The 18,629-nt window shown below is 37.4% G+C and overlaps 1 protein-coding gene across 5 annotated transcripts in view; it reads left to right on the top strand.

Moving 5' to 3' along the window:
• Arhgap24 (Rho GTPase activating protein 24) overlaps positions 1–18,629 on the top strand; it is an 807,091-nt gene that overhangs the window by 730,007 nt on the left and 58,455 nt on the right. For 4 of the 5 annotated variants that reach the window (XM_047566946.1, XM_047566945.1, XM_047566948.1 and 1 more), the window contains one exon: positions 1,417–1,539. In XM_047566946.1, the coding sequence (XP_047422902.1) occupies positions 1,417–1,539 (123 nt within the window). Of the gene's footprint in view, positions 1–1,416; positions 1,540–7,329; positions 8,196–18,629 lie in introns of those variants that run through there. The other variant, XM_047566947.1, reaches the window with a different exon arrangement.

Here is an 18,629-nt window from a genome sequence, read left to right as displayed (position 1 = left end):
ATCAACTCTAGTGTACAAGTGGTTGGCTGCAACTGACTGCTTTTCCTTGACTTTATGCCTCTTTTACCAATTTATATCAGTGCTAGAATAGCTATACTTCTCAACCCAGGGAAACCTACAGAGTTCAGGTTACAGACTCTTTTTATATACTTATTGCTTTCAGAGGTATGTGGGAATTAGGTTACGTGTGACGGGGAGAGAACAGGGGTGTCTATTATCAATTTATGCCTGTAAACTCCTCCCCCAGTGGTATTCAGATCCACCTACAAACAAACAATATTTTAACCAAACACTTGAATATTGATTAATTCAACCCAAGGCACGTTTAAAATACTTAGTGAAAATTAAATGTCAATAACTATTTGAGGATCCAAGAACTCAAAATAATATTAACATTATGAGAATTCGGCTAGTTACTATTCCATTTCTTTAATCATTCCTTTTGTGGAACAACACTATTTTCAGAGCATGAAGACATTTTTCTTCTGCAACAACCCTTTCACATAAAACAAGTTTGCAAGGACAACCATGCCTCAAGACCAGTTTCAAGATGGTATGTTGTTGTCCTTGTTTTATAAAGGTGAAGGTTAAGTCACCATTCAATGCACAATAAAAAAAATTTTCTAAGAAATTAAATTCCATGCTTTGGTAGTCTAGCATTTCAAAGTTGATATTAGATATTATATAGGATTTTAAATATATGGATTATTTGGGGGGAAAAAATAAAAGAAACCATGGACTTGTACAGGGAGGCACTGTGAGGAGTTTCCAAAAGATCACTCTCAGGTGTCAGGGTCATCAGAGTGTTGAGTTGGCCTTCATGGCTATGCGTCTTCTTTCTCTTCATTCTTTCTTTGCCCTCCTGAAGTTGTGACCTGAGAGAAATGAGGTTCCTCATATAGAAGGGAGGTGGAGGAAGACTCTTGGTCAAATGTCATCTACAGATATTGACTCTCTCTTTTACACTCAACCATGACATCCTGGTAGCCTGGCCTTGTGTGCACTCAAGTGTATAACCCCTGCTGCAAATGAAAATCCAAGCTCTGTGGACCACTATCCCACCTTCTCCCTCTTTCACTATGTCTCTGCAGTTCCACCCTATTCAGCAAATGTGTGAATAGATTGGATTATGAGTTAATGCAGGCCTATGGGTTGTTGCTAGGACAAAAAAATCCAGGCTTTGTTTGGGAAATGACATTAGTTGTCTAGCTTTCTCTTGGAAACATTAGAGCCTTTCCTTTTTAAGCAGTTTTCTTCCCTCGTTTGGAAACTATGGTAAATATTTCCAAGTCACTAGGTAGGACCTAGGGCTGACTGCATTAGGCACAGTCTGTGTTTTAGGGACTCCCTAGGAGGCTAATGATGAAGAATCTTTGGATGAATCTTCAAACTGAATGTGCTCATGTGTTTTTACAGGAGGCGATCGAGATCGAATGACAGCAAATCATGAGAGCTACCTCCTCATGGCGAGCACCCAGAATGATATGGAAGACTGGGTGAAGTCCATCCGCCGAGTCATATGGGGACCTTTTGGAGGAGGTGAGCATATTTTAAAGTCATAGAAAATCAGAACGTTAGACCAAACCTATTCTTTCCTTTCCTCTGGTTGATGTTACAATCGGTTCCTATATTCAAATGGGTGACTATTAAAATATGTAGAAAATTATTCACCTTATTGTCAGATACATGTTTATGTAACTCTTTCAGTTTTAATTCAGATTGCATATCATTAATAACTAACTTCTTCCCTAAATTTGTTGAATTTTTTTGGATTTGAATTTTTCCATTTTGCTAATGGTAAACAGTAATAGGAAGCATACCATAAAAATAGATTAGTTGAGAACATCTAGATATAAAGCAAAATTTTACTGATAGCTTTAGAAGATATCCCAATTCCCAGATGCTCAATGGCATCAAAACAGAATGCCAAATCTTTTGATGAAAATCTGATGAGTGTTGGAGTTTTTAAAAAATGCTTTGAATTGGGTAAATATGTGTAGATTTGATAGTGAGTTTCAAAAACATCTTAATACACTGTTGAGAATGCATCATGTGAATAATAAGCTAAAAGGTGCTATGAATAGAACAAAAAGGATGAAGAAAAGATAAAGGATATGATTTTGATCAGGTGAGAAATATAAACTAGAATGATATAAACAAAAATTATTTAAATAAAAATTTCTATAAGTGGAACCCAAAAAAGATACAAATATATTTATCTACAATGACATGTATTTCCAAGAATACAAAGCCTAATTCTTTTGTTGATATTGTTAAAAATAATTTTAAGTGAAATTCACATTTAATACACCAATTATAATTCCCCCCCTTTTTTATATATATATTCTCTTGTGTACCATCAGCACCTAAATTCACAAAGTGAATTTTTCCTCTGAACATATAGTTGATGCTTCTTAAGCTGACTCAGCATTTTATATTTTAGGATAATTTAAAAAACTCAGTTGAAGAAATTGTAAAGTTAGGTTGAGTTAAAATAATAAGTACTGAGCTATGGGTGTAGCTCAGTGGTAGAGTGCATTCTTAGTATATGCTAGGCACTGGATTTGATCCCAGCTCCACTAAGAAAGCAAACAAAACAGGAAGACTAAAATAGAAAGATTCAACGAAGACATGTTGATCTCTTACTAGATTAATGATACATGTCCTTAATTTGTCTAGTTTTTAATAGTATCTTCTCTTAGGAAAGAGGGAGTTTCCTAAGCAGGGTGATCTTTATATTCCTGCTTGCTGGGTGACAGTCTGTTTACAACTATCAGACCAGGATGATTACGCACAGTGTTAGCTTTCACTTGCACAGTGTCTTAACTTGTATGACAATTTATGTGGCCACCCTATTCATAAACTAAAATGACAAGTGACCATGGAAAACATTCAAAAAGAGCCATAGGCTGAGATCCCAGCCCAATGTTCTAGCAGAGGATTCCTCACGGCATAAGAGGCATATATGCAACTGGTACAAATTTGCTGTCACCTCCAGGGTTAGAGATTTGTGGGGGCCATAATGATGTATCTTTTCAAAGTTCTCATTATTTCTAAGGAACCCCTTGTACCTGTCTGTCATCAGATTTCTGGGGCCTTTAAGTTTTAGGAGGTACCTTAATATCTGCTGAAGGAAGATTTATATTGAGGGATTATTTCCATCAAGTGTATTTTCAAGAGGAACGAGTGAGATCCTGTTAGCCTCTCCAAAATCAGTGGCCACAGGTGGTGCCAGCAGCCCAGAATTCTCAGAAATAATCCCAGTAGGACTAAGACAAGAACTAACTAGGAATCTTTAATTCTTTGAACCTGGAAGGGATTCTCTAGTAGTCAATGAGTTTATATATTTTATCCTGTGGAATAATGTGCTTCAGGGTTTTTACAAATAGATTTGGGTTTATTTTTAAAGAGATATATTTTAGTATAGAGCACTCATGATAGAAACAATGCTCCAAAGAATAAATCTTCCCTGGCCCTCTTTGTTTAATTGGAGAGTGTTAGGAGATTACAAGGCAAACTTTTAAGGTACTCGTTTAATTTGCAAGAACTCTTTTGTGATTCCTCTGAGTATCAGATTTTTTAAAAAATTAATACATAACATAACACTAACAGAATTTTGACTTTGATAGATTGCACACCATCACCATTGTCTTGGTTTTAAATTTCATATTAATATTAATTAGTTCTATGCTCATTGATCAAATTTTAAAGATATGTTTGATTTTTAAACAATAAATTTATGTGACTAAAATTTTTTATCTTATATAAGATTGTACTTATTGTTTCATTAATCATGTTCTCCAGTGATTTAGAATATTTTAAAACCAATGTTTTCATTTTATTTTCTGTCCCACATTTTGTGAATTAGGTCCTTAAGACCTAGGGTAGGTGAATAATTTGCCAAGGGTCACACTGTAACAGTACTAATAAGAAAACCCATATCTTTCCCTGCTTTAAAACTTACTAATGTGATCTATTACTTGTGCTGTGGTAACAAAAAGCCCACAATTACAGGTCCATGGTTTACTGGTAGTATATTTTTTAGTATATGAAAATTGAAGTTTTTAAAAGTATGTTCATTAAAATTAATATATTTTTGAGTCTTTCAAGTATACGTGAATTGAGAGCATCAAGAAAATAAAAAGAAAAAAATGAAAAGGAGAAACCACCCAAATGTTCATGCATGGTTGAATAGATAAACAGAATGTGGTACAGTCATGCTCTACATAATAGATGCTTTGGTCAGAGATGGGCCACACATACAATGTGGTCCCATAAAAGGATATCACTTAATGACATCATAGCCATCTTAGTTTAAGTGCACTCTGTGATGATTGCATAACAAAATTGCCTAACAATACACTTCTCAGAACACATCTCCATGTGATGCAATGCATGACTGCAGATCCAGAGAATGGATTATTACTCATAAAAAGAAGTGAATCACAAATACATGCTACCACATGAATGAGTCTTGAAAACATTATGCTAAGTTAAAGAAGTCAGTCACAAATGACCATTTATTATATGATTCCATTCATGTGAAAGTATAGAACCAAAAATAGATTCATGTTGCTTAGGGCTCAGATAGTGGGCTAGGTTGGAGGGCAGTGATAGCCAAAAGATATGCAGTTTCTTTTTGAAAAGGTAAAATGTTCTAGAATTGACTGTGGTTGCACATATCTGTGAATATACCAAAAAATGTTGAATTGCTACTTTAAATGGGTGGATTCTGTGATATATGAACTGTACCTTAACAAAACTGTTAAAAGTGTCTGAATTGCCATATTTGCCTTTCAAAAGGGAATACGTATTGCTCCCTGTCTTAATTAGTGACCTAGACTTTATTATCATAAGTAAAGATTTCTTGGCTTCCATTCTCCTTCTAGCCACTCAGACTGTGGTGGTGGTTGTTCTGATGGCATCTGTAAAGACATTTGGAAGAGAAGGTGACACATCACCCTGGTTTATATGGTGCACCACCCTTAGGTACATTTTAAATGTATCTGTTATAGCACTGGCATTTCACTGTGGCTATTTCATAATTTATGTCTTTGAAAAGTTATTTCCTGAGGTGCTTAGGCTTATCTTTGTCTAGCTTGCATATATATGCAAAATATTCCCTAACATTACAGTAATGGATATCTGATTAAAATATAGGAAACTTCTGTTGAAGGGAACCTTAGTTGGTTCCATAGGTTAGCTTTGTGAATTGAGCTGCTATAAACATTGATGTGATCACATCACTACAGTATGCTGATTTTAAGTCCTGTGGGTATATGCTGAGTAGTGGGATAGCTGGGTCAAATGGTGGTTCCATTCCAAGTTTTCTGAGGAATCTCCACACTGCTTTCCACAGTGGTTGTACCAATTTGCAGTTCCACCAGCAACGTATGAGTGTGCCTTTTTCTCTACATCCTTAACAACATTTATTGCTACTTGTATTCTTGATAATTGCCATTCTGACTGGAATGAGCTGAAATCTCAGTGTAGTTTCCTGAGGAGCTTGCCTAGTACTTCAGTCTTGTAGAAATTAAAAATGGTGTAGTAAAATCCACAAAGCATAGGATTTCATAATGATAGGCCTTTTTTTTCTTCAAATAAGACAAATTTATAATAAACATTCAGACATGGGAGGAAAACTAATGACAATGTGGAAAGGAGATTTTCCCTTTTAATTCCTTAGCCTAATATCTGAATCTGGATACTTCAACTTTGTGCCATTTGCTGAAAACCACCCATAAACAGTTGTTTCCCTGTTAACAATGCTAAGAGGTCTGTGGTGTCTGCTCAAAAGTAAATCCAAAAATTGGGATGCCAAAACATTTCTTTAGTTTTGGAAATGTTCGTTTAGTGATTTTTCTTCCCCCTTCCCTTTTGTTGATATTGTTGTTTGCTTTTTGATCGTTATTATATTGGGTTTATTTCCAATTGTTTTTGAGGCATTGTTCTTGAATGTGCTTAGTCCAAGATCAGAGAAGTGTAAAAATCCACTAATCTGCTCATTAGATCTAAATGTTTAGCCTTACTTTAGCTAGTCACAAAATTAGTTTTCTTTTGTTTATTTCTGTCTCCTTATGAGAAGAATTGGGTTAAAGTTCTGACTATAAAATAAAAGTATTCTTTTTAATAACTTCCATGATGCATAATCAGCATATGGGAAAGCAAGGTTTAGTTTAGTGATGGTGTGACTTTGCTCAGACAAGGCCAGCTGTGTGATCTTGGAAATCTGGTTTTACTTCCCTTGCCTTTAGTTTGCTCACTAATAACATAAGTAAACAAGACAGAACTGTATTACCTTCCCAGTTCCAAAATCTTGTGATGACAAGTTTTCACTTCGTATCCATGCACAGGTGCCTGAGTTTTCCTTCTGGTTCAGGTACTTTCAGGTGAGCACTGCGTCTGCCTTTGTGGTACCAAGTTATACTTACTGGACCCACTAAATGACATAGTCTCACCTACCTGGGCTGCTGGTAAGAGCAGTGATGTGGTTAATGAGAGTGACTTGTTGGCACTCTTCAGTTTTGTGAAGCTCTGATTGAATAGCTGGACTGGAGAAAAGAGGCGTTGGGGGTCATTTGGGGTGAAAGCACTAGCATTCCAAATCTGCTTATGGAACAGCCAGGTAGATGAATGATTAACCCAATGAGTAAATTATTCAGTGAGTAGGACTGCAAGGATTGGTGGATGTGGGGGCTGGGTAGAAAAGCTGTGTGCTTTTTTGAATTGATTTTCAAACCATAACCAGAGGAATCCATATTGCTGTATTAGTATACACAGATACATAAGTTGATTTGCTTTGTGGTTATACCTATAGATTCTTTGCTAGGATTTACTTTTATTTTACAGACACTGATGTGTGTGTGTGTGTGTGTGTGTGTGTGTGTGTGTAATATGTGTGTTTTAAGGATATCCACATTAAATTTGCACACACACTCACAAAGTGATTCAACTGCACAAGATCTGAGAAGATGTCAATCTTGTGCAGGAAGAGAATAAATGTAGAACAGAGAGAGCAAAAGGTTTACCCCCAGGAATATTTTGGTGCTCTGTGATTTCTGGAGGGGCAGGACCAGCCAGCTGTAGAGCTGCTGCACAAGACAAGAGTTCAGCTAAGAGGTCAATGCAAAGTCAAAAGGAGAGGAAAGGGGTGGCATGGCAGTGTGGCAGTCTCCCTCCTCCCCTCATGTTGTGACTGCACCTGCTGCATGTGACCAGCGGGCACTGAAGGCAGCAGCAGCCACAGCTGTGACGAGGCAGCCGCAGCCCTGCCAGTGCCCGCCCAGCTCTCATTGAGAAAAGGGGAGACGGAGCAGGAGGAGGGGGAGGAGAAGCTCCCTGCAAAGCCTCCGCCTCCCTGCACAGCCAGGAGCCTCCTGGAATGGGCACTGGACTATTCTGACATGGTGATTCCCTGGGGAGCTGGAAGACAGAAGGGAAAAGGGAGCAGCCTGCAGAGAGCATCAAAGGATGAGGGGTGCTATAAAAGGAACAGGGGAGTCCTTTGCGAGGGATCTATCATGCACTGAAATGCTTTCTGGAGAAGGTGCCATGATTTTCCTCCCCTTGTGCTCAGATGAAAGGAGCCAGCAAGGACAGTCCTGAAGTGTTCCTGAGGGGCCTTTTTTGTCATTGTTCCTCTTTCCCCTTGCACAGGGCTATTTGCTGACCTTTCCAGAGGAATCTCAGTCCAGCTGAGAAGATAGTTCTTAATAAAACAAAACAAAACACAACACTCCCTGCTGTTTGGATGGGGGTATACTTTGCTGCAGTTCTTTGCCTGTGACATTTTGGAATGTCTGCAGATACTGAAAAAAACTATCTTTAAAACTCCCTGGATTAGGAAAAAGAAAAGGAAGTGGGGTTTTTTGTTGTTGTTGTTTTTTGTTTTTTTGCCAAAAAGGAGTAAGGGAGAGTTGGTAACTTATTCTTAACCCAGGACCTGGATGATCAAAACCTTGGAGTTCTAGGAATCAGCACTTCAAACCTAACAAACAAACATGAGAAGGAGTGGCTGTGAGTTTCCACACAAAGGCAGGTTTTAAAGAAGCCTGATCGGGTCTCAGAACTTGGGGTCTGTATGATGCCTGAAGACCGAAATTCTGGGGGTCGCCCCTCAGGTGCCTTAGCTTCAACTCCGTTCATCCCTAAAGCCACATACAGAAGAATCAAACGGTGTTTTAGTTTTCGGAAAGGTAGGTAGATGATATGCTAATGTTCTTTTCATAAATAAACATATATTCTCTCATGCTTTAAATCTGTTTATGCTCAGATAAAGGGGAACTTGGGAAACCAAGAGTTTAGAACTGTGTGAGAGTGATTTGGGTGTTTCCTTGCCTGTCTATACTTATTTTTCAAGGTTCATATTGATCTGTCTGTTACTGTCTGTGAGTGGGCAGGGTAGGTGTGGCTTAAAGAACGGTGGTCCTATAAGGATCACATTGAATGACAGGGAGCTAAGCAAGCTGGACTGACTGTCCTGAAAGGAGGGGCCAAAGCTCTCTTGGGCCCTTCTCAGACCCAAATCAAGCAGCCATTCTGACCCCTTGAGACAGGTCCCTCGTAAATCCCTGTTCTGTGTCCCAACACTTCGGATTTGGTTCTGGCTGCCCATGCCTACCTCACCTCCCCTGCTGAGACAATTTTGATAATCAGATTATCTGTGGTGACCCCTTTTCAGGAGGCTTCCAACTATATCATATAATATTGGCTAGAGAAAAGAATAACCTTGCCTCATAAGATGACATTGGGAAAGTGCAAAGATAAGAACTGTCAAGAGCAAGGTGGGCAATTATGACAATTTATGATCAATAAAAGAAACTAAGATATTTCTGAATTGACTTATTTTGGGAGGGTTAAAGGGTACAGTAAAAGTAAAATGAAATGTTTTCAGGAAAAGTTTTTGTGTAGAAACATTTGAAAATTTTCTTTTGCCTTAAAATGAGAATAATTAAAGAGAATGACTGTTTAAATAGAAACTAAGTAATTAGAATCTTAATGTGAAATTTAGTGAGCCAATAATTTAGTCAGGAGCTGAGTTGAATGAAAGGTTATTCCTTTCTCCTTTATTCTTTGATCTACCACCTTTTAATTAATCTTCCTTATTTAGTAACCGACAATAACAACAACAACAAAAAGATAAAGCAGCAAAGTAAGAAAAATCAAATACACAAAATGCAGTGGAAACTTTTATTAACAAGACCCTGATACCTTCTGAGTCTTTCTCAGATCTGCTATGACCACTGTCATATGTTAGCAGTAAGGAATTGTATTATTTCTCTGTCATCCATAAAGAAAATTAAATACATATTTTTTATCTTTTATTTTATCAGTCTCTGGCAAGTTCATGAATACTGTTAGATTGAATCATTGACAGAGACCTTGACAATGACAGATGGAAAAGACTCATGGACTAATTGCTTAAAGGACATTTCTCTTTTCATTTCTTTCCCATATATGTTAGCAGTAGCGTGAGAAGTTTGGGTATTCTGAATGTAACTCTGAAGGACAAAGCAAGGCATTTTTTACCTTTTCCACCTTTCCTCCTCCAATGGTACAGCAGATCTGCAGGAATCCCTGGAAACAGGTTCCTGTTCCCTTCTCTTCTTCCTTTTTTCCTTAAATACTGATGCCTGCATCCCCAAGGGCTGGCACAGGGCAATAGGCACAGGAAAGAGCTGCCATCTATCATCTCTTCAGGGCTATTTTTAAAGTTTTTCCTTTCTCAGTAGTTTGGGGAATGTTCAGCATTCAAGTCAGTGATTAAGAGGTGCTTCTTTACCAAGCTGTACTCTGCTTTCTGTCAGAACCAGAAAAAAAGAGGAGATGCAGGGAGCATTCAGCCTCTGTCTGGTGCCTTGGCTGCAGCTGTGACTGCAGTTCTGCAATGGGGCTCAGGGATAAAAGTGCCCAGCTTCTGCACCCCACGTGTGGCTGCCATGTGGTTTCTGTGCTGCACTCGTACGTCATGGTTGCAGAGCTTGAAATGCAGGCAGTTGTAAGTTCATCTTTATTGAAGGCTTGCTGCTAGAAAGAATGAACTTCCCTCTTGGTCCTGGGTTCCCATACCATGCCACCTTAAGAAGAGCATGTCTTTTGTGCCATATTAAATCTCCTGGGTACTCAAGTGTTTTTGAGAAACCCGCCTGAGTTTCTGCACTCTTTTTGCATCTGCTTAAGTCATTTCAAGCAAAGCAGGAAAGAGAGTGTGTGAAGCTAGGAAAAGTGCCCAGAGGGAAAAATTGTTGACATAGTTGTTAGCTGCTATTTTTCCTGATCCACATTTTATATATATATACACACATATATATAAATTATATACATACATATATATATATGTGTGTGTGTATGTATATATATTTTAATTTTATTTATTTATTTTTGTCAAGGGTAAACCAACAGAAGAAGAGGATTCTACATTTCCACTAGCTTTAGAAATTCGGTCAGAATGGTGGATGGAGTTGGGTGAAGTTTTCAGAGTCCTCCTTGGTCATAGCCCAGCTTGCATGCTGTGCAAGCTGAAACCCACTTCTCAGAGTGCCTTTCTCCTCCAGACCTTTGCTGTTCTTTACTGCCCTTTTCATCTCTCTTTCTTTGTTCTGAAACTAATTAAGGTCACTAAAAATGCTTTCCCAGTGGTTTTTAAAACCTAGTAGCCAAAAAACATCCTTTAGGCAGGAAGTTGGGGATTGTGGTACTTTGAATTTACGTTCTGTGGCGCGAAAGATTGTGATGCATTTTTAACCCTGTCGGACTTGAAATTCTAAATTTATATTACCTCTACAAAACTCATGTCAGGAAGAAAATCCTATGCTCTGGTTACCTGGAAATGCATAACACTGTGGGTCTTGAACACTTATGTTCAACCATAATAGGCTAGAATGCTTGATTGTTATCATCCTGGAAAATGAGAGTCAATTTTTAAACTGACTTCATCTCATTGTTTTCCCCTGAGTTGCCCCTTTCTTGGAAAGGGTTTTTTATTCACCATGGCCACCAAGTGCTCATGCCCTGCTGCTTTGTCCTTCCTTGCATTCTTGGAGTCTCATTTCTATTTCCTTTGCCTTGGTTCTCTGTACCTTGTTTCCTGCATGCAACTTTAACCTAAGCAGTGACTATTCAAGATAGCATTCATCCTCACTTCTATTCTACCGCCAGTGTTCTTGGCAAATTCCATCAAAGCACAGTCCATTTTATGAAGCATTGCTCAACTTGTATTCTTAAAACATGTTGTCAAGCAACATTCCACAGCTCAAAAAGTTTTTATGAATCCCTATTGCCCCAAGGAGGAAATTCTATTTTGCCTAACAATCAATACCTGCTAACCAATTCCAACTATTACCTGGGGTATAAATCCACTATTTCCCTAGACTGACTTACTCTTTCTCCCTGAACACATTTTGCAACACCTCTTTGTCTGTTCACTGACCCCTCTGCTTTCTCCTCCTTTGTGCATCCAAATTTTGCCCTTTGTTTAACATTGTTCGCTTCTTTATCAAGCCTTTTCTGTTTACCAATAATGTTCCTTACACTGTAGCCCTTATGTGTCATATATGCTGACTTTTTGCCATTGTATCCTTATAGCCACCTCACGTGGCTGCACACACACACACACACACACACACACACACACACACACACAATTGTTTCCTCCCAAAGTGAAGTATAACAATAGTTCTATTCAATCAGGGATTCAAGATTGATTGCAAACACATGATGTACAGTATTACTCTTTTCCTGCTAGACCATAGTTACTAATGAATCAAAATAGAAACTTTATGGTGGTTACCATAAAGCCAACATTAATATTTATTATAGGTTGTTTGTGCTGTAATCATATTTATGGAAATTGATTTGTCCAACAAAATGCTACTGTCCAAATTCATATATTTTTAAACCATGTTGTTAATGAGTACCTCATTAGTTTGTATATCAAAGTTTTGTTGAACCTCTACCAAATGATGCTGGAGATGAGAAGATAAACAAAACAGCTTGCCACGAATCTATGAATTTGAACTCACTGAGAATAAAGAAACATAAGCAAGTAATTACTTAACTTGTGAAAAACACTATACCAAATTTTGTATGATGTGCTAGGTGTCAATGAACAAAAGACTGACCATAGTCTTGTCAGTGATTCACCTGAAGAACATGAAATCAGATATTCTCCTATATGATCCTGAAAGCATACACAGCATGCCTATGAGAACATGTCTGAATTGAACCAACATAGCAGAGTGGAATGAAGAAGACTTTAGAATCATATGTACCTGGGTTCCTAACTCATACCTACTTCTTTGTAGACCTGTGGCGGGTCACCTAGCATCCTTGAATCTGTTTTTCTGGTTGTGGAAGAGAGACCCCTTTAAAGGAGATCTGTGAGTGTCAAATAGGAAAGCACATGCAAATTGTATGGCAGGTACCTGGGTTAAATGTTGTCTCTAATTGCTCCACTGGCCTCAAACCTAGGCCACTATGTCACTATGTTCATCTGAAAACACTTTCTTCACTTTTCCAGGTATTTACTTTTCTTCTTTTTTCCCCATTCCATTTATGAAAAGAAACCAAGTTCTACCAACCATTTCTTGGTTATTATGACTCTTTCCTCCTTGGAGTAAATATTTTCTACTTACAAAGGATTTTTTTGGCCACATAGAAAGCTGTTAACAGACTAAAGTGAGGTTTAACTTTTTAGTTTTGTACTAAAAAGGATGTCTTAGTTTAATTTGCACATTTTCCAAGGGAAAAAGTCCTCTGAAAATTCTTACAGTCCTGGTGAAACCATATTTATCCTGTTAGCAGAGCTGTGGTCAGTAGAAGGGAAAATCAAAGTGAATTCCTGCTATGGCCAACCTTGTGATCTGTAGACAAGAAAGGACAGAAAAATCCATAATTACCAATAGCAGGGAATTTGAGCAACAACCAAGAAGTTTTTAATTTCTGACTTTTCCTCGGTAAACCAAGGATTCTTTTATTTTTAGGTTTCTACAGAAATTAATATCAGAACCTAAATACTATTTCTAAAGAGTTTCATTTTACAGTGGAATTATTCATTTATTTTCTATAATTAGGGAGGTGAAGTGTTTTGTTTTCATGCATTCATTATTCCACAAATATTTGCAGAACACCTGTGCCTCATCCATCTTTATATTAATTCCAAGGATATAAACCAGAGGCCTTTCCTAGGGTAAACAGAGTATAGGGTGATTATCCATAACATGAGAACCACAAATCCAATTCTACATCATGAAAACTTTGTTTCATGCACAAAATTATTGAAAATATTGCATAACATCAATCTCAGGCTATGACTATAAAATGTATATGGAACACGAGTGAATTTGGTGTTTAGACTTGGGTCCCATTGCCAAGATATCTCATTATGTGTCTGCAGATCTTTCAAAATCTTCCAAAATCTGAAATCTAAAACACTTTGGGTCCCAAGAATTTCAGATAAGGGATCCTCCACCAGTACAATCCCTAGAGTCCTTTAGACCTGGAGCAACCCCAGTTTAATCCTGTGTCTGTGGTACTCAGGGAAATTTATTGAAACCTCCCTGGAGTTTATAGGATAGACTTATTTTCCTATAGCCTATAGGATAGGCTATTTTCCAATATTATTTATAATAACCATGATAAGTATATTATAATTATTTTTATTATAACAATTATAGAAGAGTAATCTTCTTTTGATGATTAAGGGACTAGTCCAGTACAGATGGGCATCTAAATAAATAATTACAAAACAATGTGTTAAGGAATCAAAGAAGAAACATGTGAAGCTGAGCTGGGGGTTGAGGAAATGTCAATAAGGACTTGACACAGGAGATAATTCACATTGAACCTAGCAGGATAAGCTTCCCTAGTCTGATTCACAAAGACAGGAGCTACTTACACAAAGAGAATATTAAGACATGATACACTCTATATAGGAAACAACCAGTAGTAGTTCAGTATAGTTTGAGAGCCTTTTGTTTGTGAGGACACAGCAAAAACAAGAGTGGATATGGCACAGTGCTAGGCACACAACAGGTGCTACATAAATTTTTCTTGATTGAATGGCCAAAATCAGATTATGGCAACGTTATTTCATGAAAGAGAATTTGGTTGCAAAGATAGGCAAATGGGCACCATTGGGAATTATGAACAGAAGAGTGGAATAATCAAATTGAAATATTACAGAGATCACTGTGGCAGCATTTTCCTGGGTTGAGATATCTTCTCTTCAAAATTCATATAAGAAATATCTAATCTTATGCAGGAGCAAGGAGTTCATAGATATGTTATGATTTAGATTTGGTGTCTCCCAAAACTCACAGGTGAGACAATGCAAGGAGGTTTGGAGGAGAAATGATTGGGCTATAACCTTAATTTAATCAGTGAATTGATCCCTGATGGGATTAATTGAGTGGTAATTGGAGGCAAGCGGGGTGTGGCTGGAGGAAGTGGTTCACTGGGGGCGTGGCTATGGAGTATATATTTTGTATCTGGAGAGTGGAGACACTCTCTGCTTCCTGATCACCATGTGAGCTGTTTCCCTCTGCCACACTCTTCTGCCATGATATTCTGCCTCACTTTGAGCCCTGAGGAATGGAGCCGGCCTTCTATGGACTGAGAACACTGAAACCATAAGCCCTCAGATAAACTCTTCCTCTCCTAAAATTGTGTGGGTCAGGTCTTTTAGCCACAGTGGTGAAAAAGCTGACTAAAACAGTAAACAACATGGGGGTTATGTAAGTGGCATGAAAGGAAGAAGAATCTAGGTTGAATCTCAGATGGCAATGCAATGATGTGTGTGGACAGTTGGCACCAATAAGCAACATTAAGACTGCAGGAAGTAGAAAAGATTTTAAAGAAAATATGACATAGCTTGTTTTAAAACATTGGCACATGAGATTGCTTTAAGATGTCCATGTTGAAATGTTTAATGTACTTTTAGAAATCTAATGTTAGAAATCATAACAACAGCCCAAATTAAGATACAAATTTGGGAACAATTTATATGAGGTGAGATTAAATGGAGTTCAGGAGAGATACTGTATGAAGTAAAGTGAAAATAGGGATAGGGAGAGAGTTTAGACAATGCTAGACTCGGAAAGGGTGTGTTAGGTCTCCTCATCAAGCAAGAGACTGGGGCCTTCTGAGAAGCAAGAATTATGTCAAGGGGAAGTGTCAGGAACAAGAGCAAAACAGAATTTTAGGGGGAGTGAGGCAGAAAGTAATATAAAACACAAACATGGCTATCAATGATATGGTCACTAGGAAGTTGTTGGTGACTGTCAGAAAATGCCACTTAGTGGAATGACAGAGTCAGCCAAATTGCAATAGATTACAAATGGATAGAAAATGATGAAATGGAACTAGAGTTATAACTTAACCAGGAACCAACAAAAGAGTTGTTAAGTAGCTACAGGGCATGGAGTGTCCAAGTAGACTTGGCTTTGTATTTATTTATTTATTTTTAGAAAGGATGGAATTTGGATGTATTTATCTGATCACACTCTCTAACTTGACAGACTGCTTCAAACTATTGGGTACATGAATCACATGTTAAGGAGAAGTCGCACAAATCCTGAAGGTGTTAGGAAGTCTGTCTCGTACGCTACAACTGAAAGAACTTCCCACATGTATAATAAATTCACCTGTGTGACTTACCTTCTCAGTCCAGCAAAAAGTCACTTTCTGGTTGATGCTTTATGGCACCATCAATGTGCTTTCAGGGGAAGTAAGCATAACATACTTTTGTCACCCAGAAATTCCAGGGACAATACTGTCAGGGAGTGTGAAACTTCACCAGGAATATAGATGGGCATAACTGGATTGTTTGCATGACCAACACCACAGGGAATATTTTTGTTAATAATCTACTAATCAGTGTGTCCTTTCCCCATGCTGCTAGTTAGGGGAAGCTCATGACCTTTGTGCTTTTGTGTTCATTTTAAAATTTGAAATTTCACTGCTCCTTCAAGGAAAATTTTAAAGCAGATTTTTTTAAATTAATTAATTTTTTTCCATTAGTAACTTTCCTCACAAAAGAAATTTTTATGAAGGAGGTTGACCTACACCTACCACTGTAAGTCAGACACTCTTGGCACATTCTATTTCCAAGGCTTCAGAATCGGGAGTACACACCTATTACAAGTCCTTACTCATTCTTTGCAAAACCAGTTGTACAGCAGAAAGCTATAATTTTCCATGGGGATTTCTAATCATCTGTGCAAAATTTTTACGTTTTACCTTTTTTATATAATATTGCTAAACAGGAATCAGCTTTACATAACGAAATTGTTTCCTTGGGCAGCATGCTCGCTGAAATGCCACAGATTTTTCCTTCTCCTTCTTTTTATTCTCACCTTTACCACAATTCACATTTTCTTAGCATAATGAGGAGAGGGACTGAGATCAGAAAGTCAGGTAGAGTCAGATTTCTTCTCCATCACTGTCTTCAGTCATTATGCATACAATGTAACTACAGAGTGACTCTGAAATTCTCCTCCTGTGAGCAAACTTAGCCCCTCCAGTTACTAGCTGTGTGACCTTTGGCAAGTCACTTCCTACTTCTTGGTTCAAGCTCCTTGGCTATGATATTAGAGTAGAGGTGGAGCCTACATCATGGGGTGCTATGAACTTTACCTGAGAGAATATGCAGGTAAACTGGTAGCATTCCTGGCATACCTAAGTATAGCTTAGCAATCATCACTTTTAAAAGAATAATAAAGATAACTATTTTACTCATTTTAAGAATTTACCAATATTATAAATTACTAGAAAATGAGTAATAATTGAAAGAAGGAGGCATTATACTGCCTGACTTCAAAATATACTGCAAAGCTATAATAATCAATATAGCATGGTATTGAACCCAGACACCAATAGAGAGCCTAGGCATAAATCCTCACATCTACAACCAACTGATTTTTGATGAAGGGGCTAAGAACATGCATTGGAGAAAAGATAGTCTTTTAAATAAAGAGGACTGGGAAAATTGGATATCCATATCCAAAAGAATGAAACTAGACCCCTATCTCTTATCAGTTACAAAAATCAAATTAAATTAGACTAAAGATTTAAACATGAGACACAAAATTATCAAACTACAAGAAGAAAACATAGGGAAACATTTTAGGACAGTGAAATGGGCAAGGACTTTTTTGGATAAGACCTCAAAAGCACAAGGTCCACAATGCAAAAAATAGATAAATGGGATTACATCAAACTAAAATGCTTCTGCACAGCAAATGGGATTACAGAGTGAAGAGACAGCCTACAGAATAGAAGGCAATACTTGCAAATTTGCAAACTTGACTACATATCTGAAAAGGGATTCATATCCAGAATATATAAGAAACCCAGAAAACTCAATAGAAAAAAAAAAACCTGATTAAAAATTGGGCAATAGACATAAATAGACATTTCTCAAGAGAAGACATACAAATAACAAACAGCAATGTGAAAAAATGCTCTACATCACTAGTAATCTGGGAAGTGCAAATTAAAACCACAATGAGATATTACTACACTTCAGTAAGAATGGCGATCATTAAAAAGACAAACAACAACAATTGCTGGTGAGGATTTGGAGAAAAGAGAACCCTTGTACACTTGGTGGTGGGAATGTAAATTAGTACAGCCTTTATGGAAAACAATAAGGAGTTACCTTGAAACATTAAAAATTGAACTACCACATAATCCACTGTTCCCTCAGCTGCTATGTATATATACTCAGAGGAAATGAAATCAATATGCTGTGGAGAATCTGTACTTCCAAGTTTATTGTAGCATTGTAAACAATAGCCAAGAAATGGAAACAACCTAAGCATCCATGGACTGATGAATGGCTGAAGAAAATGTAGTAAATATATACCACAGAATCCTTTTTTTAAAAAAATTTTCTCCTGATTATAAGAGTAACATTTATTGAAGAGGATTCAGAAATAACAAAGGAACTGTTACAAGACATAAGGAAAGAAATAAAACTCACCCATTATTACACTCATAATCCCAGCACTAAAAAGAATGAAGTTCTGTCCTTTACAGCATGGATGGAAGTGGAGATTGTTATGATAAGTGAAAGAAGCAGGACACAGATAAACAAGTAGCACAATGATCTCACAAGAAGAATCTAAGGGAGCTGGTCTCATAGAAGTTGAGAATAGAATGGTTTATACCAGGGGCAGAAGAGGAATGAAGAGAGAGATTCATCAATGGCTGCTATGTTACAGTTAGCTAGGAGCAAGAAGTTCTTGTGTGCTGTTGAACAGTAGGATGACTATAGTAATAGTAATGTACATTTCAAAAATCTAAAATAAAGGACTTTTAATGTTTTCACTATAAAGAAATGATAAATGTTTAAGGAAATAGATACATTTAATCTTGTTTAACCTTAATACAGTGTGTACATAGATTGAGTCCTCACAAGGTACCCCATAAATATGTACAGGTTTTGTGTTATAAGTTAAAGAAGGATTAAAAAAATATCCAAGTGATGACTCCAAGCCCTAGAAAGCAAGCATGATCTAATGCCTGCACTTCCTGAAGTTCATGTTGCTACCTCTTGGTCTCATACCTGCCGTGCCTTTTGTGGTAGTTGTCTGTTGTTATTGCCACCCAGAATGTGTTTCCTTTCTTTT

This window comes from Sciurus carolinensis, chromosome 10, assembly GCF_902686445.1.
Source record: "Sciurus carolinensis chromosome 10, mSciCar1.2, whole genome shotgun sequence".
Taxonomy (NCBI): domain Eukaryota; kingdom Metazoa; phylum Chordata; class Mammalia; order Rodentia; family Sciuridae; genus Sciurus; species Sciurus carolinensis.
The sequence above is the reverse complement of the archived record's forward strand: the minus strand, read 5'-3'. Positions and strand labels throughout refer to the sequence as shown.